Source organism: Capricornis sumatraensis, chromosome 3 (genome assembly GCF_032405125.1).
Source record: "Capricornis sumatraensis isolate serow.1 chromosome 3, serow.2, whole genome shotgun sequence".
NCBI classification, from domain to species: domain Eukaryota; kingdom Metazoa; phylum Chordata; class Mammalia; order Artiodactyla; family Bovidae; genus Capricornis; species Capricornis sumatraensis.
Window position 1 is genome coordinate 80,945,225 of NC_091071.1, and position 22,138 is coordinate 80,967,362.

Sequence of the window (22,138 nt, forward strand, 5' to 3'; positions counted from 1 at the left end):
AATAATCTATTGAGTTCTTCTAGGTGAAATCCACACCTCATGTGACATAGACAGGTGAGGAAAAGGGAAAACAGAAGCAGAATAATAAAGTAGTTGAACCCGAGGATTTGACCATCTGGTTCTTCTGTTAGGGGAATCATGCCTGCTATCTTTACTTTGTTCTCAAGATACCTTTGTTATTACAAAAGGCAGTGATGGGGGAATTCCCTGGTGGTCCAGTGGTTAGGATTTGGCACTTTCACTGCAGAGGCCTGGGTTCAAGCCCTGGCTGGGGAACTGAGATCCCACAAGCCATGTAACATGACCAGATTTTTAAAAATTACTTGAATAAAAGAAAGCAGTGATAGAATAATAAAAGACCACTTCCCCAAGGGAATGAGTTCAGTGAGTAAAACCAGGGCACATGCCCACACACAAAGAATTCTGCACACTTTTGCATCTGTTCCTTTTAATTCTCTCTGCTTCTTCTTGCTCCTGGATCCTGCTGCCTCTTGAATTCTTGCAAACTCTCTGTGTTTTGTTATCCCCAGATCCCTAAGAGAGAGGATCTGATTGGTTCCACAAATCACAATAGTCCCTCCTGAGCAACCTCTCACACCAGGCCTATAGAATCTAACAGCAGACCATGTCTGTTCATTTATATTCCCACCCTAGTCTCAGCTCTCAGCCCATGACTGATGAGTATAGGAGTATAAATACCTCAGCTCCCTCAACCCTGATGGGATCGTCTGTGATGGGATCCTTACGTCTCCAAACCTCTCTACAGAATAGTTACCAAGTTGCTTTCTGTGGGATTTTGCTTGACATCCCACTCTTGTTTGTCTTCCTTTCAACCTTGTCCCATGTCCCCATTGCTCTAGATTTTTCTGGGAAAAATTCCTATCTCAAGGGTCCTATGACAGCAAGACAAACTCTACATTCTATTTGAAGACTCTTTTCATCAGGCCACTTTCACACAATTATCCCAGGGCCTGCTTTTGGGGAGCCAATCTCAGAAAAGGCATTTCATATTTTCTTCTTGGGAGTTTTCAATCTGCCCTTCTTAAGAGCCTACTTTATGGATTTTGGCTTACGTTCATAAGAAAAAGCCATTTTACATTCTGCTAAGACATGTAGAGATTGGCTGTCTTTGAGGCAGAAGCCGATCTGTGATCTATTCAGCTGTGATCAGGGGTTCAGGGTCATATGGAACAAAGAGCATCATAATCTGCACATACCCTTTATCAGGGGCTTGGCCATAGGCTTTGGAAGCCTCTCTGAGATAAGAAGCAGAATCCCAGAGCTAGAAAGCTCTCTTGAGAACACTTTCATATTTATTTGGCTAATGCCTCTTGGGCATAAGTATGGCAAGGTGATAACAACTAAAGGCAAAAACTGCAAACCATGTATGTCAAATTGAAGAAACCAAAGAGCTCTCAGTGGTGGAAATGGTATGGAAATGACGATGTCAATTGCAATCATAAAGCAGTACCTTAAAATGTGAAAGACATGGACAAAAGAAACAAACTTGGGAGTATAGTATCAAGAGGGAAAACACACCGACAGGTATGTGCAAGCACACACACACGAGCACGCAAACACACACACACACACATACACACCACCTCTTCTCACTAAGAGCAATTAGAGGTTGAACCACATTTAAGAACCTTAAATGAGAATGGTATCTCCTTAATTTTCCATTAACTCACTCACAGGGGAAGTCTGACCACCCATGGGGAAGAAACTGATGACAGCTATTTACAAGGCAGCAAGGGTACACCTTTATTTATGGTTGTATTCTGCTTTTAATCTTTGAATTGTTAGGTATCTATCATTCACTCTGTAAATTGCATACAGCAACCTAGTAGGTGATTTGCAGATTAAATCATTTAACTGTAAGAATAATAAAATACTAAAAATTCCTTTATACTCAATAACTATTGATACTTATCCTAACTCACACACAGACATCACAATATAAACTAACATTACAAAACAGCCATTAAATGAAAGAAATCACAAAACATATAAGGTGCTTTTGAAGGAAATGAGGAAAAACATCCACAAACATTCCTCTACCCAAATTTGTTCATGATGACCTCACATAGCCCAATGGTCCAAACTCTACCCACAAAAGGGAGGGGAAAAAAAACCAGTGTTCTCTAGGGGACAAATGAAGATTTTAATTTTTATTCTAGAACTATTATTCTTTGTTGCCTGACAGGATTTTTTCTTTGAATTAAAAGGAATTGTGCCAGAGAGCAGGGAATAAAAGCTATTAAGACTTGGTACCTGCTCCTATGGGGATGGTGAGCATGGGCATAATCATAAAACAAAGGAAAACTTGTTACGTATTCTCATTCCAGCTGATGAAATCAGGGTTGGCCTCAAGGAAGAGGTCTACATATTTGAACCAGACTTGTGAGAAGGACGTACTGTGCTAAGTTGCTTCAGTTGTGTCCAACTCTTTGCGACCCTATGGACCATAGCCCACCAGGCTCCTCTGCCCATGGGATTCTCCTGGCAAGAATACTGGAGTGGGTTGCTGTGCCTTCCTCCAGGGGATCTTCCTTACCCAGGGATTGAACCTGCATCTCTAAAGTCTCCTGCATTGGCAAGCAGGCTCTTTACACTAGAGCTACCTGGGAAGCCCTAAAAGAAGGATATGATTTCCAAAAAACATGGGGTGAGGGGCAGGAAATAGGAAACTCCAAGGACTCATTCCTGTGACTACCACTTTCCCCTACCACAGGTAACTCCTTTAAGACTTAGCTTCTTTCTCTTTCAGAGCTTCTCATTCATCTGTCCTTAAGAAGAGAAGCAAGAAGCCCAAGTGGATCTTTTCCTTTCAAAAAGAAGTAATTATTTGTTTCTGAAAAGTTTCTCAAATTTATCTTAGTCTCTATTACCACTTCTGCTACTAAAGTTCAGACTTGCATTATTGGTCCCCCTTGACTTTTGCAAGGGTCCTCTGTTTCTAGTCTCCAATAAACTAGCTAGCACTCTTAGACCAATATTTTCAAAATAAGGTTCTAACCATGTCAGTCTTTTCACTCAAAACCCTTCAGTGGAACCCAAACAACTGCCAAATTGGGTACATATCCCTCAGTTTAGCATTCAGATCAACACAAATTCTCAGACCAAAATGAAGAAAGGGCAATATCATGCTCACGTCCAGAGGACATTGTGTTATGTGCAGTTGCAATGAAAAGCCAAATAGGGTTTCTTGTGAAACTTAACAAGCTGGTTCTAAAGTTCATATGGAAGACCAAAGGGGAAGGAATAGGCAGGATAGTTCTGAAGAGGTAAAAGAAGTGGAATGTTCTCCCTTCCAGAAATTGAGACTTATTCTAAAGTTATAATATATAAAAAGCAATGTGCTACTATTGGTGCAGAGATGGGGAAAATTTTTTTACATGAAGCAATATTCATAGCCCAGATCCTGTCCTTTGAATTTATGGAAATGTCTATATATGACAGAGGTGGCATTAATGAATCAATGAGAAAAAGTTAATGTTGGAATAATTAATTTAATTTAGGGGGGAAAGTTTATCACCATGTATTTAAATGCCCTCCAGATGGATTAAACATTTAAATCTGTTATGGGGAATTTTTGTGTGTACAATAAAATATAGAATAATTTTATGATCTTCAAGTGGGAAAGGATTTCTTAAACAAGAGTGAAAAGTATTCATCATAAAGGGAAAGATTTATATATTTAATTCAGTTAGAGTTCAAAACATCTGGAAGATGCCTTAAAAGAAGAAAGATACACATCAAATCTGTAAAAGATATATGTAATACATATAACTGACAAAGGTTTGGAATCCAGAATATATAAAGAATGCTTAAAAACCAATAAGAAAACACAAACAAATCAGTAGAAAGATAGCGAAACAAAACTGTCAATTCACAAAGGAAAAGGCTCAAAAGGCAATAAACATAGAATGCCCAATCAATTGCTGATGACAATGTAGAACAATGGAAACTGAGAATTCACACTGGTACAATTTTGGTGAGCAATTGGCAACATTAAAACAAGTTGAGTACACATACCTTAATCTTAATCTAGCAATTTCTCTATTTACTGTATATTTTAGAAAAAGTTTCATGCATGTACCCGAGGAGTCACATGGCCACCAGTTTCCTCATCATGTGTTCATCAATTATTAATTCATCCCCACTGTTTTCTTTGGTGTGGAGCTTCTCTAGTTCTCATCTATCTTTTGGGATGCACTGTGGAAGGTGTGGGGGAAAAGATTTTGAACCCTCCAGCTTGCTCTGCTCATAAGTATTACAGTTAAAAAAGAAGTTTTGTTCCTCACATCATATACAAAAAAAAGCTCAAATAGCTTAAAGATCTAAATGTAAGACCTGAAACCATAAACTCCCAGAAGAGAACACAGGCAGGACACTCCTGTGTACAGAAAAGGCAATCATCAATAAAACAATCTACTAAATGGGAGAAATATTTGAAAATGATATGACCAATAAGAGATTAATATCCAAAATATATAAATAGCTCATACAACGCAATATAAAAAAACAATTAAAAATGGACAAAAAACCTAAATAGATATTTTTCCAAAGAAGACAAACAGATGGTTAACAGGCACATGAAAAGCACCTAACATTGATAATTATTAGAGAAATGCAAACCAAAACCACAATGAGATGTCACCTCATACCTGTCAGAAGACCACCTTTCACACTCTGGAGGTCCAGGGGTTAAGACTCCATGTTTCCACTGCTGGGGGCACAGGTCTGATCTCTGGTTAGGGAATCAAGATCTTGCATACTGTGTGGCCAAATAAAATTTGAAAAGATCTACAAATATATTACAACATTGTCAAGGAAGCAGAGAAAAGGGAACCCTTGTACACTGTGAGAATGTAAATTGGTACAGCCGCAATAGAATATGTCCACTATAGATGTTCTTCAAAAAACCAAAAAACAAAAACCATCATATTATCCAGCAATTCCACTCCTGATTATATATATCCAAAAACAAAAACTCTAACTTGAAAAGACACATGCACCCCATTGTTCACAGCAACATTATTTACTATAGCCAAGACATGGAAGTAATCCAAATGTCCCTCAACAAATGAATGGATAAAGACAATAAATATTGGATAAAGTAATATTCCAATATCAATGGAGTATTACTCAGCCATAAAAAGAACAAATCTGCTATTTGCAACAATTTTCAACAATGTGGATGGACCTAGAGAGTACTATGCTTTGCAAAATTAATCAAACAGAGAAAGACTAATACTGTTATCACTTACAGTGGAAACTAAAAGAATAAGACAAATGTATTTAACAAAGCAAAAAAAACAAAAAAGTTTGCAGTGATATCTTACCTGCCTTTGAGTCACAGATCTGCCACTTGCTAACCATCTAACCAAATTTTATTCTAAGTCTCAATATCCTCGTCTGTTAAGGAGGGCTAATAAAATCCACCTCAAAACTAAGAAACTAATATTTTGCAATACCAATAATGAAGCTATAGATTTTATTTCAATTTCCCCAGTTTTTTCACTAATATCTTTTCCCCAAAATTCAATCCAGGATACCACATTATATTTAGTTGGTCCTATCTCCTTAGTTTTCTCCTCTCTGAGGCAATTCCTCGATCATTCTCTTTCAGGATCCAGGCACTTTTGAAGAGTAATGGTCAAGTATTTAGCTGAATATCCCTCATCATGGGTTTACCTGAGGTTTTCACATGATTAAACTACAGTTACACATTTTGAGAAAAAGGTACCACGAAACTGATGAGTCTTATTCATTATATTATACAGAAGGTACATGATATCAACATGCCTTATTCCTGGTGATATTTGGTTAATGTAGGTTTTTTTATTTTGTGGTAATTCATTAAGTTACATACTAAATCACTGCGTTTAATACATGTATTTGAATACATATTAAGTTAAAGTAACTATATATAGTTATGTATGTGTTGTATATCATACATATATGTTATATAACAAAACATATAAATGTTTTGCTTAAATGTTTTTAATAAAGCTTAAAAACATAAACCATAGAATAGGGAAAGATATTTGTAAGAGTTATAATTGAGAAAGGAATAATTTCTAAAGTATGCAGAGTTTCTACAATCAATAATAAATAGACAACTAATTTTTTTCAGTGGTCAAAACACTTGAACACATATTTCACAAAAGTGGATATCTAATCAGCCAGTTGACTCATGGAAGAGGTACAATTTCATTAGTCATCACAGAAAAACAAATTAAAATCACAAGAGGATACCACCTCATACACCAAACTGGCAAAACTTAAAAGTCAGAAAATATAAGTGTTGGTTTGATTGCAGAGCTACTAAACTCTTCTACACTGCTGGTTAGAGAGTAAACTGGCAAAAGAACTTTGGAAAATAGTGTGAATTATCTGTTAAAGTCTGATAAACCCTGTGACCAAGCAATTCCACCTTTACAATATACTCAAAACAAACACATACACTTGTACATCAGAATATTTGTACAACAGTTCTTAAAGTGTTTTATTTATATTTGTCAAAAACTGGAAACATCCATCAAATGGATAAACAAATTGTGGTATATTTATACAATGGGACATACATAGCAATAAAAATGAAAAAAAGCACAGCCTCACACAACAATGTTAATAAATTTTACAAATACAGTTTTGAATAAAATAAATCAGATATAAAAAAAATACATAGATCACGAACCCATCCGTATGTAGTTCAGAAACAGGCAACACCTAAAGGGGTCTATCTGTAGGAGTTCTAACTGTAAAGTAAATCAAGAACATTACTATCATGAAAATGCAAATAGTGGCTACCTCTAGAGAGGAGGGAGGTGTGTATGACTTAAAAAGGGGGGTGGGCACAGAGAGAGTTTCTGGAAATATTATACACTTTTGCCTAAGTAGTGTTACATGGACATTCACTATACTATTTCAAATATATTAAGTTTCAAAACATTTATGAGCTAACTGGGGAAATGTTAACAGTATTATGGGATTGTTGCCAATGTTTTTAGGGAGATAATGTACTAAGGTTGGGTATTTTATGTGATCCTTTAGTGCGTGCATGTGTGCTCAGCCACTTCCTTCATGTCTGACTCTTTGCAACCCCATGGACTGTTGCCTGCCAGGCTCCTCTGTCCATGGATTTCCCAGGCAAGAATACTGAGTGGGTAGCTATGCCCTCCTCCAAGGAGTCTTCCAACCCAGGGATTGAACCCGAGTCTCCTGCATCTCATGCACTGCAGGTGGATTCTTTACCCACTGAGCCACCTTTTAGAGATGTGTGCCAACATATTTACAGATGAAATATTCGATGTCTTGAGATTTTATTCAAAATAATCTGTGAAGAGTGGAGAGTGGGTCAGAGCACAGATGAAACAAGATTGGTCATGTATTGCTAAACATCAAAGGAAAGAAATGGGAACAGGAATTGTCTCTACTTTGGGTGTGGTTTTTACATTCTATAGGAAAAAGCTTTTTTTTAAATTTAAACATACTCAGAGTCTCTCTTCCTCAGATTCATGGACAGGGAGAGACAAAAAATACTAAAGAGAGAATAAGGATTAGAAGCACAGATATGTTAAGAAAAGGGAGGCTGGCTTTTCTTCCAAGGCTGAGAAAAAGATAAGTTTACACCAAGAAAAATAGACCTAGCAGCAGCAACCTCTATCCCATTAGCAGGCTTCCCCAGTGGCTCAGAGGTAAAGCAGGAGACCCAGATTTGATCCCTGAGTCAGGAAGATCTCCTGGAGGAGGAAACAGCAACCCATTCTAGTATTCTTGCTTGAGAAATCCCATGGACAGAGGAATCTGGTTGGCTACAGTCTATGGGGTTGCAAAAGTCAGACACAAATTAGCAACTAAACAACAACAAATCCTATCAGCAAAGTAAGAAGCACATTCCTCTCCGTGGAAGAAGCCCAGGGGGAGGCAGAACTGGGTCCTGAAGAGGAAATAGTTTGAACCATCTTCTTTATGGAGATATAAGTAAGTTGGCAAAACGCAAATAGAAGGTAATATTGGTAAATTGGTAATGTCGTAGGGTCATACCTTTTGGTACGTGAATTTCTTAGTAGGATTCTCACTATGATACAGTTCACAAAGATTTCTAAAACTTAGTAATCCAGCATTCTTAGTTTCACCCTTAACTAACAGGTTAGGTATTCTGAACTTTGTCCCTGGGCTATAAGTCAGCTTTGGTATATGGTCAGATCACCTCTGACTTCCAAAGCTGAAAAACTTGACCTCCTTTATCTTCTGCTAAAGTTGGGGAAATAACTGTTCTAAAGCACAAAAACCTGATCAGTTTCCCTGAGGAGAAAGGACTCTTGAGCTTTGGTTATTTATCACTGGAGCTGTTGTTTTCTTAGAACATATTTAGGCAATGGATTTAGTAAACCTGAGGAAAGAGCCTCCAATTACATAAGTAAAAGCAAACACATCACCTCAGTTCTTGCTTGTTTGACAAAACACAGGGAATACATGCCTCTGGCAAAGTCAAAACTTAGCCCTTCATCACATTTTCCACATCCAGAAAATCATTTGTACCACTACAATTATTCCCTTATTATTCAAAGCATGCATCTTTGCTGAAAATGTCTCCTGCAGAACTCCCACCATGCTTGAGATATTGCACCCCCATCCAAAACACACCACTGATCTTTGCAACACACTCCACCAGGTACACAACTCCTCCCAACACCAGCATCTTCTTGACCTGTGACCCACTCTTGCACTACCATCTCACACCCAAATTTCACCTCTACCCCCAATCAGAAGTAGCTTACCAGCCATAAGGTGCTTTCATCATGTTTTGGACTCTTCCCATGAATCTCAGGGGTCTACAAATAATCTCTTTAATTTTTCTCATATCCACAGTGGTCACTGCACCTTCTGAATCCTCAGTTTCCTCATCTATAAAACGAGAGGGCAGATAATGGACTCTAAGATTATTGCAAGCTCTGTAATTCCACAATTCCTTGCTATCTGTGCATGAGGTTAAGCTGAGCAAGTGACTAAGTCAACTTTGGTTGTCAACGGTCTGTCCAGTTTCTTGTGTCAATGTTCTGTACACACCCTAACAGAACTTTCCTCATCTGAGAATTCTATAAAGTCTGTGAAGGAAGTTCAGTTTACTTTAAAAAGAAGAATTGTTTAATTTTGGTTTTTGTTTGTCTTTTTAAGTGGATGAATTACAACCTTATCTTTGTAATGTGGTGTCTCTGTTCACAACTAGTTCTCATGAGTTTAGTTATGACCAAGAATAAGTGCAGATCTTTATTATCAAAGTGTAGTGGGAATTGTTTAAAATATATTCTTACACCAAGCCGTGGCCTCCTGGGTCCTCCTTACTACACCTGGGACTATCTGTGGGCATCATCAATTTAAATGCATCCCATGCTGGATCTCCTATACCACAATACCTTATGCAGTTGAATACGCTCCATTGGGAGTTTTTCTTGTTTACCTCTTACTTACTTTTGGATGCTGTCTCAGGTACAATTTTTGGTAAGTTGAATCAGTGTTGCCAAGGTCCAATAAGGAGAACAAAACCCATGCTAGGTAGTTCAATAGAGCTATAACCTTATAGAAGGAACCATCCAAAAGGAGCTAGAAACAAAACAGGGGTTTCTGGTGGGGACTGGACCCCAAAGGATGAGACCTCCAGGCCAGAATTGGAAGCACAGAGCAGACGTAGCACTTCTAGATGCAGTGGCCAAGCAGAGAGAGGAGAAACACCTCGGGGCCTCCCCATCCCAAACTTCTATCTCTTGCCAACTGCCATTAGCTGAACCTCATCAGAAGGCAGTGGGTGAGGGAACCCAAGCAATGCAAGCAGCCCCTTGGGAGTAAAGGTGGGGAAGGGCAGGGAATGGATCCTAGAGAAAACAAATGAATAACCTGTACAAGTACTAGAAAAGGAAACACAAATAAACAAATCATAGGAAAACGTGTTCAACCACATTAATAATTAGGGAAGTGGAACTTTAAAGTACAATCAGATACCATTTAACCTCACACCAAAAATGTTAAAAAGCCAAGTGTCAATGGAAATGTTCAGCAGTGGGAACACGTGTGCACATCACTGGAAGTGCAGATTGGGAGGCACACTGACATCATCTAATAATGTTGGTGCTGAACATATCCTGTGCTCCTGCAATCCCATTTCTAAGACTTACCCTCCAGGGAAATCCAGCAGTGTGCACAGGGGTTGTGTATAAAAACATTCATAGGAGCATTGCAAAGGACCGCAACCTACCCTAAATGTCTACTAACAGGAGGATGGATAAAGTGTGCTTTATTCTTATGATGGGATACCAAATAAAAATGAATTAACTGTACCTACACACACTAACACAGATGAATATCACAGGCATAATTTTGAGCAAAAAAGATAAGTAGGAAAAAACTTTAAATGATCCTATTTACATAAAATTCAAAAACATGCAAAGTTATATATACTGTTTAAGGAATGAATCACATATGGAAAAGTGTAAAGAACAATAATTCAGAGGAGTGTTATTTCTGTGTGGGAGTAAGGTGGAGGCCCACAAGCACAGCTACTCTTTTTAAATATGATATATACTTCATAGTTCAAAACTTGACTTTAGCGGTCCTAAAAGTTCATACTCCCTCTCCCTAACTGTAAATGGGAAGAAAACAGCAGTGACAATCACACGCATTTATGTCGTCTTGGTACCTTCGCTATGGCTACCGACCATGACCAAGTTGTTGAAATTGTCTGTGTTGCTTCAGTTTCCACAGTGAAGACAATAGTAATAAACAGTAGTGAAGTGAGGATAATAGTAACACTTTCATAGAATGATTATTAGATAATAGAGCACATGGGAAATGCTCTGCAAAAGGGCCTGGCACCCAGAAGAAGGCAGATGTCTATTGTTCTGCTCACATCATGCATCAGCTTGGAGGGTTCCCCTCTATCTACTATCTACTGAATGGTACTCATCCAAGGCCTGCAGACCCTCCCTTTCAGGTGAGCTGATTTCTCCCTCTTTTAAATACTTAGACCTCCTGTTGTCTGAACCATTTATGAGGCATTTATCATATAAAAGACAAGACATTTATATGAGCTGAAGAGAAATCAGAGTATCCCATGTATTTGTTTATTTATTCATTCATCCTTTATGAGGCATTTATCAGGTATTTATTCTTTTATTCATCTAGCATCTCGTGGGCTAGTACTTGGGAACATAGAAGCGACTAAAACAAATATAGTCACCACAGCCAGGATCTTGGGGCCTGGGGAGGGAGACAGACATTCAACAAATGAGCAGGCATATAATTATTTAATCCAGCTGTTGCTAAGTGCTATCAAGACGAATGTGGGATGCACTGAGAAAGTCACAGAGGGATGTCACAGAGGAAGCTCACCAGCCTGCAGAGTCAAGAAAGATTTTGAAGAAATGACATTCAAGTTGAGACTTAAAGGATACACTGTTTCTATTGTCACCATAGACAATAAACATTTGTTTAGGATCTATGACCTGGGTGGAATGTCTATGCACATGTACTTACAGAAAAAAAAAACAGCTACAGGAGGTGCCACGCTTTAAGTACCAAATGAACAGAATGTACCTTATACAGATGTTTGGAATCCCCAAGGGTTAGAGACCGTCTTAGAAACACTTTATATAAAACATGAGATTTGAGCAGGGCCTTAACTGGAGAGGTGGAAAACTAAGACAAGGGAGGGAGAAAACAGGCATTCCTGATAGGGGAAAATATTATATGGACAGAGCTAGGAAAAGGCAGGACTAGATTTAGACAGGCTGCTTGAATCAAGGAGTGATGTAGGAGGTAATTAAAGACAAAGGGCTGGGTCACGGAGGGGCTTGCTTTATCTTACATGGAATTTTTTTCCTTTTTTGAAGGAATGACTTTCTTTGAGACAATCAAAGAAAGCCTTGGACCCCTCTTTATCAAAAAATAAAAAAGGAAAAGAAGGAAACTGTATTCATAAAGCTGCATACAATTTCAGGGGTTCACCACAATCCCCCTGAACTCCCATTTAGCAATCCCTGCTATAAGCAGGTAGCACTGAAAGGATGTGAGTAAAGGAAAGGTGGCATATTTCAAACTGTTTAGAAGCCTTCACTTGCCTGAGGGTTGGCAGCGAGGTCAACTGAGAAACTGTTGCAGGACAGTGCAAGCTGGAGCTCACACAGCCCTAAACTAACTCTGCTGCTGCTGCTGCTAAGTTGCTTCAGTCGTGTCCAACTCTGTGCAACCCCATAGACAGCAGCCTACCAGGCTCCCCTGTCCCTGGGATTCTCCAGGCAAGAACGCTGGAGTGGGTTGCCATTTCCTTCTCCAATGCATGAAAGGGAAAATTGAAAGTGAAGTTGCTCAGTCGTGTCCGACTCTTAGCGACCCCATGGACTGCAGTCTACAAGGCTCCTCCGTCCATGGGATTTTCCAGGCAAGAGTACTGGAGAGGGGTGCCATTGCCTTCTCCGAAACTAACTCTAGGCATTCATTAATAAAGTAAACTAATATTTAGTGAGAACTCGCTCTGGGACAGGTCTGGTGCTCAGTGTTAATGAAGAAGATCAGATCACTGCTCTCAAGGAGCTCCAAGCTAGACAGGATGAGAAAGGTAAGCAGTCACAGATGTGGAGGGAATCAGAGCAGCAACAGATTGCCTTACCCAAAACTTTACACAGCCCGTTCCACAGAGAATCAAGTCAACATCTTTAATATCACATTCAAGGCACTTCATCTTCCTGCTGTCATTTCCACTTAGGTCCCAACGACAGCTTCTGTCAACACACACCTGCATCCCGCAGGTCGACCACACTAGACTCTTTGTCTTCTGAGACTGTTTTGCCTTTTCCTGCCTCCATTCTGTCACTGTGTTCCTCCCACCAGCTGTGCCTGGTCAAGTGCCTACCTATTACCCATAGCTTCCCTGGTAGCTCAGATGCTAAAGAATCTGCCTTCAATGCAGGAGACCCCGCTTCGAACCCTGAGTCGGGAAGATCCCCTGGAAAAGGAAATGGCAACCCACTCCAGTATTCCTGCCTGGGAAATCCCATGAACAGAGGAGCCTGGCAGGCTACAGTCCATAGGGTTGCAAAGAGTTGGGAATGACTTAGCGACAAAACAACAACAAGGCTCAGCTGAGGTGTTGCTTTTGTGGCGTCTCCCTATTCATTCTGCCCTGAGTTAACTGTGCGTGCCTCAGTCTCCCCCAATACTCACTAAGCTGGAGCGGGCCGGGTGTCCTCCTTTGATCTCCTGCTGGGATGGGCCCAGTTTCCTGTACTGGCAGGTGCTCAGTATACACACTGAACTGAAAGGCAACTGCCTGGGGAGAGATCAGGGCCGAGGGAGAGTTGGGAGTCATCAGCCAAGCCTTAGTGGTTGGAATCAGAAAAGGTAAACTTCCTGTTCACTTCCTCCTGGAAGAATTCACCCTGCGGGGAGGGCGGAAGGTCATCCCAGGCACACACCAGGCACTTAGTAAATACAGGTTTAAAAATATAGGACATTCATACCCAGATAACTCTGATCACCTATTTATGATAGCTGTTTATAGTGAGAGCTTGGGGCTTCCCAGGTGGCGCTGGTGATAAAGCACCCGCCTGCCAACGAAAGAGACGTAAGAGACTAGGGTTTGATCCCTGCGTCAGGAAGATTCCACAGAGGAGGCATGGCAACCCACTCCAGTATTCTTGTCTGGAGAATCCCCGTGGACAGAGGGTCTGGCGGGCTACAGCCCATGGGACCTCAAAGGGTCAGATACGACTGAAGCGACTTGGCACGCAGGCAACTCAGATCACCCTATATATAATGATATCAGTTCCCACAAGCTGAGTATAAAGTCTCCTCTCACAAAGACCAGTTTTGGATGCAGACTTCCACACTTCTAGAGGATTCCACACTTCTAGTGGATATAACTGTTGTTTAATTGTTAAGAAAAGAGCTTACTTGTAAAGGCCAAACAGTTATACGACTTAGTCCTCCTTGGAAGTCTTATAGGGTCACTCAAATAGCTCTTGCACTTAATACTTTAACGAGTGCGGGTGCAACCTCATTGACCCATCACCTCACCTTTGTTTGCACTATCAAATACTCAGGACGGTGCCAAGGACGACTGAATTCTTTGGGTCGACCACAGTCGCAACAGGATGGGCGCACATTTCGCTCTTTCGGGTACGAGGGGATGCGGGTGCCTTTCCAGGCCAGCTGCGCGAAAGGAAGAGAAGCCGTGCCTGACTGAGGTGCGTTAGGCAGACCACCCACCAGGGCGGTGCCAAGTCGCAGCCAGTGCCGCATCTCCTCAACTTTACTGAAGACGCGGCGGGGCTTCCCCCTGGCCCGCTAGTCTGCGCGGCGCTCTGCTCTCGAGCCTAGCGGGGCAGCCCACCGCAGGTGCGCAGCGCTCTTCACGCGCAGTCCTCCCGCCCGGTATCCTGCCCGCTACCTCCGGGCCCCGCCCGCCCCGCCCCGGGACCCACGGCGGGCTGATCCGATTGGCCGAGGGCAGCGGGGGCGGGCCCGGGGCGCCCCGGGAGGCCGGGGCTTGGGGGCAAGGGCGGTGGAGGGGCTGACCTGGTGCACCCGGAGGGCTGGGTGCCGCGCGCCCCCGCAGACCCGACTGAAGCGCCGGGGCCGGCTCAGGATGAGGACGCGCTGGGCTGCCCCTCGCCGTGCGGCGGAGCTGCTCATGCTGCTCCTTCCGGGCTTCGGGCTGGTGGAGCCCTCTGACCGCTCAGGTAACCGCGGGCGCGTCCGCGGGCCGGCCGGCTAGGGACCTCGACGGCGCCGGGTCGGCCGACTGTCCTTGATTCGGGCTCGGCTGCGCGCCGGGGTCCTGTCACCTCTGCTGGACAAGTGAGCGGAAGGGAGGTGCGGGGAGAAGGCGCTCCGTTACCCTCCTGTGTCCTGGAGGAGCACGGGGTGGACGCGGAGGCGCAGGGCTTTTCTCGTGCGGGGGGCCTGGCGTCCACCGTAGGGGAGGCACCCAGAGTATTTTCTGAACGAGTCTCCCGCGCCTTCCTCGTCTTTTCCTCCAAAATCTTGCTTCGCTGGGGTTTAGGGCTTCTCAACAGCCCCCTCACCCGCCCACCCACCTCACGCCGCATCCCGCCGTCGCGGCCCTCCTGCGCCCCTTGCCATCTTGGCCACGCAGTGTCAAGAGGAGCTTCCCACCCACAGCGCCGGAGTGAAACAGCGATTCTCTGACTTCAGTCTGCTCGTGGTGCCCGTCAAAAAGCCATGTCTCCTACAGTGACTGTGGCAAGACTGATACGATGCCCTCCCCCAGTGCCTCGAGCAGCGACTCTTTCTTCCAATTGGCTTATCGGGCTCCAAACGTTCACCCCAACCCCCACCCCAGAGGTCGAAGTTCCCGCAGCGGAGCCCAGGTTGCTTGCCCAGAGACCTCTTGCCTCTCAGTTGAGAAGCAGGACGAGGAGCAGCCACCCTTCGCTGATGCTCTGAGTAGTGCCTCCCCCACCTCCACCCCTTGGCAGCACCCGGAGTTTGCTTTTAATCTCTCTTTCTGTCTTGGCAAAGGTGTGCTGAGGACTTTGTTTCTTAGTCTGGCTGCTTCACAGACAATTGGTGAGCTGTCCCCACCTACCACTTCTGTCATCTTGTCAGAATGAGGAAGTAAAAGATAGTCAAGGGAGTTTTTGAAAAACTTCAGTTTGCTTATGGTATTTACTTTCTTTGCAGTTAAACTGAGTTACTGTCTGATCAGATGATGAGTAGCGTCATCTTATCTATGTTAAGAACATTATCGCTGATCTTGTTTTGATTCACCCTTCTGCATTCTTCTTTCGGAGAAGGCAATGGCACCCCACTCCAGTACTCTTGCCTGGAAAATCCCATGGATGGAGGAGCCTGGTGAGCTGCTGTCCATGGGGTCGCTAAGAGTCGCACACGACTGAGCGACTTCACTTTCACTTTTCACTTTCATGCATTGGAGAAGGAAATGGCAACCCACTCCAGTGTTCTTGCCTGGAGAATCCCAGGGACGGGGGAGCCTGGTGGGAGCAGAGTCAGACACGACTGAAGCGACTTAGCAGCAGCAGCAGCATTCTTCTTTGATCCCCCATATTGGAAACTACCAAAAGGCCTTTATTGCTGTGAGAACTCTCTTCTGCCTGTCCCCTTAATCCAGGGAGAAAATGATCAAGGCAGCAGCTAAGTGTAATGGAAACACACTAGCCTTTCAATCACTAAACTTGGCTTCCACATGCATTTGCCTTATTTTATCTCTTTTGTCTCCCCCATAGAACTCAAGATTTTCTTAATTTCTGCAATCTCTGCAATTCCTGGCCTCTCTCATCAACCAAGAGCAAAGAGCACTAACTTAATGCTATTCTTCTTGCAAGAGGTCCTCAAAGGTGTTTGTTTTCCTGCATCCTTCCCCACGTTGAGCACCTGCTCTGGTCAGACTTGTGGCCCTATTGAGGGAAGCACTGGGATTTTGAAATCTCAGCCATTTGGGTGGCTTGTTTGGCACTATGTCAGCTTCATGATGCTGGTGATGGTGTGTGCTTCATCACATGTATGCAGCTAGGTTTGTGCAGGCGGTCTCCAATACTCAGATGCAGGGGAAGTACTTCTGTGTCCTTGGGAGGATGCCAATTGCTTAGTTAGCTTTTTTGCCTCCCTGGGAGGACTAGCAGCTTGAAGTACACTAATTCTTCAGAGACTCCTGAGGTTTTCATCAGCCCACACCACCCAATCTGAACTCCATGACTTTCTGACTCCTAGTACATTGCTCTGGACCCAGCCATCACTTTAATACTGTTTTTGAACTGGCAAACCCAGACTTCTGGGTCTCTCCTAGTGTACACTCTGCACATATAGTAGCAGCTCCACAAAATGCTTAACAGTGTGGGCTCAGGAAGTTCCCCTGAAACTAAAAAAGTTGCAATCTTCATCCTTCTTGCCTTCCCAAACCATCTCCTCTCCATGTGTCTGTGGGTTACAAAATGTTGAGGTCCAGTTTCCCTTTGGAATGTGCAAAGCTCTTTGGTTTGGGTCTTGTAACTCAGGAGTTACTTAAGAATCAGACAATAAGAAAGAGCTTTCCTGTGATGGTCTAACAATTCATTTTCAATTTATGATAATGCTATGTAGCTATTTCCTCTTAAACATCAGTAGAATGTTTATATAAAATGAAACATTTTAGAAAGTGCTCTAGGGATGATGAGGTGATGAGTCTTCTTTTCATCAACCTTTGTCTTTTAGACTTGTCTCAATATTGTATTTGTAGGTAAATATTAAAATTCCCTTTAGGGCAAGTATAACGTGAATAAGATGCAATATAAGGCTATCAGATGCAATATAAGGCTATCAGTAAAGAATCTGTTTTATAAATTGCTCTGTAATCACCATTTCAAAGTGTAATACATTTCTGATATATTTCATAGACCCTTATTTAACAAATTTTTAAAATTATTTTCACATTTTTCAGACCTCCCCCACCCCAACCTACTTTCCCAGTAGGGTCACAAGACTGGAGCAGAGTGAACAGCTTCTTTGTAAGGGTAAAGAAAGATATGAGGAACTATCATGAGACTACAAGACTCTCCCTTGGTTATATATTATTTATGAATGCTTACACATTATATATGAAGGCTAATGACAAGTTTCTTTAAATCATATCAATAATTAATGTATTAGCTAAGTGATCACTATAGGTGTCAAGCGTTGATATTACATATGTGGTTAAAAGATAGATTTAGAATGAGACAAGTATCTACAATCATAGCTGTTAGAAGCTTGGAAACTCCTTTTCAACATAGCTACTCCACACCTCTCCTATAGTCTTTCAGAATTTCTACAGCCTTGTTAAATTCATGGGTGTCCTAGAAGTTAAACGTATATTAAATGAAAGTGAGAGTATTAGTCACTCAGTCATGTCTGACTCATGGAACCCTCTCCTGCAGTCCATGGAATTCTCCAGGCACGAATACTGGAGTGGGGAGCCATTCCCTTCTCCAGGGAATCTTCCCGACCCGGGGATTGAACCTGGATCTCCTACATTGCAGGTGGATTCTTTACTGTTTGAGTTACCAGGGAAGCAAGTGGGAAAGGGTGAAAATTTTTTCTCTTCCAGAGTACTTATAAGGCAGCACTGTCACCTAAGTGCTCATGCCCAATACAGATGGAATTCAAATGACCTGAAATGCTCCTGGCATGATGTAATAAAGTTGTGGACATCTATTCAAGAACGATATGCAGTGAACTTAGCAGAGCCCTGTAAAGCCTGCAAGGCTTGGAAAACTGAATCAGTGGAAGCATAGAGTGTTAGCACTGGAAGTAACTTAGATTTTTATACTCTACTGCTTTCACTTCACATTTGGGCATGAGAAGACCCTGGGGAGGTTAACTGAATTCCCCCAGGTGTCCCAGCTAACTAGAAACAGAGGCAGAGCTTCAGTCTAGGACCCTAACTCCTTATTCTACTGCTCTCACCACTGTTCTAAGCGCTGTAGCTAATCCACTGGATTCTGCAAAGGCAGCTCGGAAAGTCCTGGGTCAAAGAGCACAGAGCAAAGTGCCCAGGAAGGAGAGCAGGGAGATTACAGAGCAGGAGAGGGGAAGATCCAGAGGGGTGCACTGCCCACTCTCCCGCAGAAGCCGACTTCTTTGTTTCTTGCTACAGTATCTGATACTTTGGAGCGCAAGAGAGGTGAGAGGGAATAGATTGGCAAAGAGTTACATCATGGTCTGATAATCTTCTGAGATAATATGTTTTCCTTTTTTTTTTTTTTGGCTAACTGTCTGCCCAAACTGTGTCCATAAGATAGGGAACAGCAGAGTGATGTCAAAGAAGAATGAGGGATGGAAGCTGCTATTCAAACAGATCTAACTGCAACACTAGGCAGTATTTTAAAATAGCCACTTGAAAGTGGAAATAGCTTAAGGTTTTAAACGATTTTGTTCTTGCTGTTCCTGTTGTTTCACTTGGTGCTGCTACTGCTATTTAAAACAAGCAAAAATTCTGTCCGAAGTTCAAACTGGAATTGAACTTAATCATATAGGTGTTATTTGCATAGTGAAATTTCCCCTCCAGTCCTTAGTATAAGAATTTTTAACTCTGCAAGCCTATGAATTATTATTAGAAAAGGTGTTTAGTGTTAGTAAAACCACTGAATGCGACGCTGGCATCAAAATGAAAGTACCTTGTAGGAACTAAAATTTTACAGCTCCTTCTCCAGAACCCTTTGGTTCATTGACAAAGATTGCTTACGTTTGTCTAAACTGCTTCAGGTCATCGACATGTCCTGTGCTATACCTTCACAAAATGTTTCTTTGTAAAAGCGCTGACCAAATTGTACTATTGTAATTTGCTATAACAGATGTGACTCTTGCTCTACAGACTCAGGTGTGCAAGAAACAGTGTACTATTTTATTTCCATAAAATCAAGTTAAATTTTATTCTGAAGTCCTATTCTACCAGGTTAACAGAAATTCAGTTTCTGTCACTTCTGAGGTCTTCCCCAGCTCATAGAAAACTGCCCAGGGAACACTCAGGGAGATTCCACCCTTTGCTCAGGTCATGCTGGTTACTTGTGAATTTCCCTTGTCCAAACCTACTGGGTCTTGAATTCTGTGAATCAGCTGGCTCCTGGAGCTCAGGTTTTACCTCCCTGGGTGATCCAGATGGTCAGTCCCCACATCCCCTCCCCAGAGGCTTCCTCTTGCCTCTTGGAGGTGACAGTGGAGCTAGCCACAGGTCCCTACACTCAGAACCCAGACCTCCATTGCCTCTTATCCCTTTATCCCACTTTTCTACCCTGTCTCCTCTCAGACACATTAATGTCATGCAACAGTTACCTTGCTGAAGTAGCCGAAGTGCAATCAGGACAGAATTGTGTCCTGCAAAAGCTCAGGATATTTTTCATTGACTACAGGCCACTTATCTAAAGAAGCTCTAAGGAGCTTCTTCATCTCATTAAATAAGGAGGAGATCTCACTGAATGACAATAACAAATATGTATACTATTCTAAGTGTTTTGCATGTATGAGCTCCTTTTATCCTCACATTCACTCTGTGAAGTACTGTTTTATAAAGGAGAAAGCTGATGCACAGCAGGTAAACGACGCCCTGATCACACGGTCAATAATAGCAGAGCAAACTATTAATATAAAGCCAAGCAAACTGGCCCCAGAGCCCACGCTCTTAATCCTACACTGAACTGCCTCTCTGGCCACCACTGTCCTCCAACCTTGTATGGAATATTACAGTTTATACAGCTGGGAGGATGTTAACAGTCTGGGGGTGCTCAGACTCACTCTCCTTAGCAAGCAGGGCCAAGGCACATCGGCCACATAATTCAGAATCCTGAAATGTCTTTTCTGCCTGTGTTGTCTCAGGTAATGATCCATTCACCATCGTCAATGAAAACACAGGCAAGTGCATCACGCCGCTGAATGACTGGGTAGTGGCAAAGGACTGCGACGAAACCAAGGACATGTTGTGGAAGTGGGTGTCCCAGCATCGGCTCTTTCATTTGCAGTCCCAAAAGTGTCTTGGCCTAGATATTACCAAACCCACAGATTCCTTGAGAATGTTTAGCTGCGACTACAATGCCATGCTGTGGTGGAAATGTGAGCATCACTCTCTCTACGGGGCTGCCCAGTACCAGTTGGCTCTGAAAGGTGGACACGCCATAGCAAGTACAAATTCATCAGATGTCTGGAAGAAAGGAGGCTCAGAGGAAAACTTGTGTGCCCAGCCTTACCATGGTGAGTACTGGAGAGAGACTCTGACTTACTGCTGTATTTGGTGCAAGTGGCCTTGAACGTGTACCTCTGATCACACTTAGAGTCATACACTGGTGAGTCAAGTGAACAGGCCTCTAGTTCCAGGCACTGAATAGTAACATTGAGCTGCTTCTATGAGGTCAGTGCTATTTGCCCACTTTCACAGGAAAGGGTAGGAGAAATTAGATGCCTTGTCAGAGGTCTCACAGCTATTCTACGGCACCCGGGGGTTTAAAATCTCTCTGATGCCTGAGCATATGTACTTTCTATGATTATATCCTGAATTCCAGAGAAAAGAAAATGTTAGAGTAACTGGAAGTCCCGTACACAGGATAAAAGTCAAATAACCTAATAAGGTTGACCCTATTCTAAGTTAAAAATGAAGAAGAAGAAAGAGGGGGAAAAAAATGGAAATGAATTTTTTTCTTGTCTGCAGATTTGGATGTAATGGAAAAACTTTAAGAGTATTATGTGGCTTTATTTTTTATTTTGGCATGGCTATCACACTGTATTTATGATTAAGTATTATAAAGTGGACTTTTTCCTCAGTTGCCTCCAAAATAAGTATATGAATACAAATCTTCCTCTAGTTACAATGTTGTTTTGTCCCAATAAACCCATCAAAAATTGAAAATATCATAAGTTGAAAATGCATTTAATACACTTATAATGAATATCATAACTTAGCCTAGCCTGCCTTAAATGTGCTCAGAATGCTTACATTAGCCTACAGTTGGGAAAAGCCACCTAAAACCAAGCCTGGCCTATTTTATAATAACACATTGAATACCTCTTGCAGTTTATTGAATACGGTACTGAAAGTGAAAAACAGAATGGTTATGTGTCAGTTGTTTCCCCTCGTGACTGTGTGGCTGACTGGGAGCTGTAGCTGCTGCTGCCCAGCAGCAGAGAGAGGACTGTACCATGTATTGGTAGCCCAAGAAAAGATCAAAATTCAAAGTACAGTTTCACTGACTAGGTATCACTTTCATACTATCACAAAGTCAAAAAGCTGTATGTCATACCATCCTATGTCTGGAACGGTCTGCTTTGCCTTTGGGTGCACTGATCATGCATGAACTTTGAGTCTATAATGAATAGACTAGAGACATGAACTTTGAGTCTATAATGAATAGACATTTGGTTATAATGAATTTTTGAGTTTAAAAAGAAAGAGTAGATTTATCTTTTAAACCTCCAAATGTAAATTAGCTCTCACGCAAGCAAATCTTTTTCCGTTATGTTGCTCTAAATTATATCAAATGTTGAATGTGTGGGTATCTATATACATTTATATATGTTTCATTAAATTGTCTTTGCCTTAATTGTTATCTCATGTGTGCTCTTCTTTGTAAATTTACATAGCTTTACAGAGATT

At 42.1% G+C, this 22,138-nt stretch overlaps 1 protein-coding gene and 1 non-coding gene across 4 annotated transcripts in view; both read left to right on the forward strand.

Moving 5' to 3' along the window:
* Positions 1 to 204: 204 nt before the first annotated feature.
* Positions 205 to 276, forward strand: TRNAE-UUC (transfer RNA glutamic acid (anticodon UUC)). Its single transcript has one exon. It is a non-coding gene; the product is annotated as a tRNA-Glu (tRNA).
* A 14,374-nt stretch (positions 277 to 14,650) lies between these two features.
* LOC138075831 (lymphocyte antigen 75-like) overlaps positions 14,651 to 22,138 on the forward strand; it is a 121,692-nt gene continuing 114,204 nt past the window's right edge. For all 3 annotated transcript variants that reach the window (XM_068967874.1, XM_068967875.1, XM_068967876.1), the window contains exons 1-2: positions 14,651 to 14,744; positions 20,371 to 20,742. In XM_068967874.1, coding sequence (XP_068823975.1) covers positions 14,651 to 14,744; positions 20,371 to 20,742 — 466 coding nt within the window. The remainder of the gene's footprint in view (positions 14,745 to 20,370; positions 20,743 to 22,138) is intronic.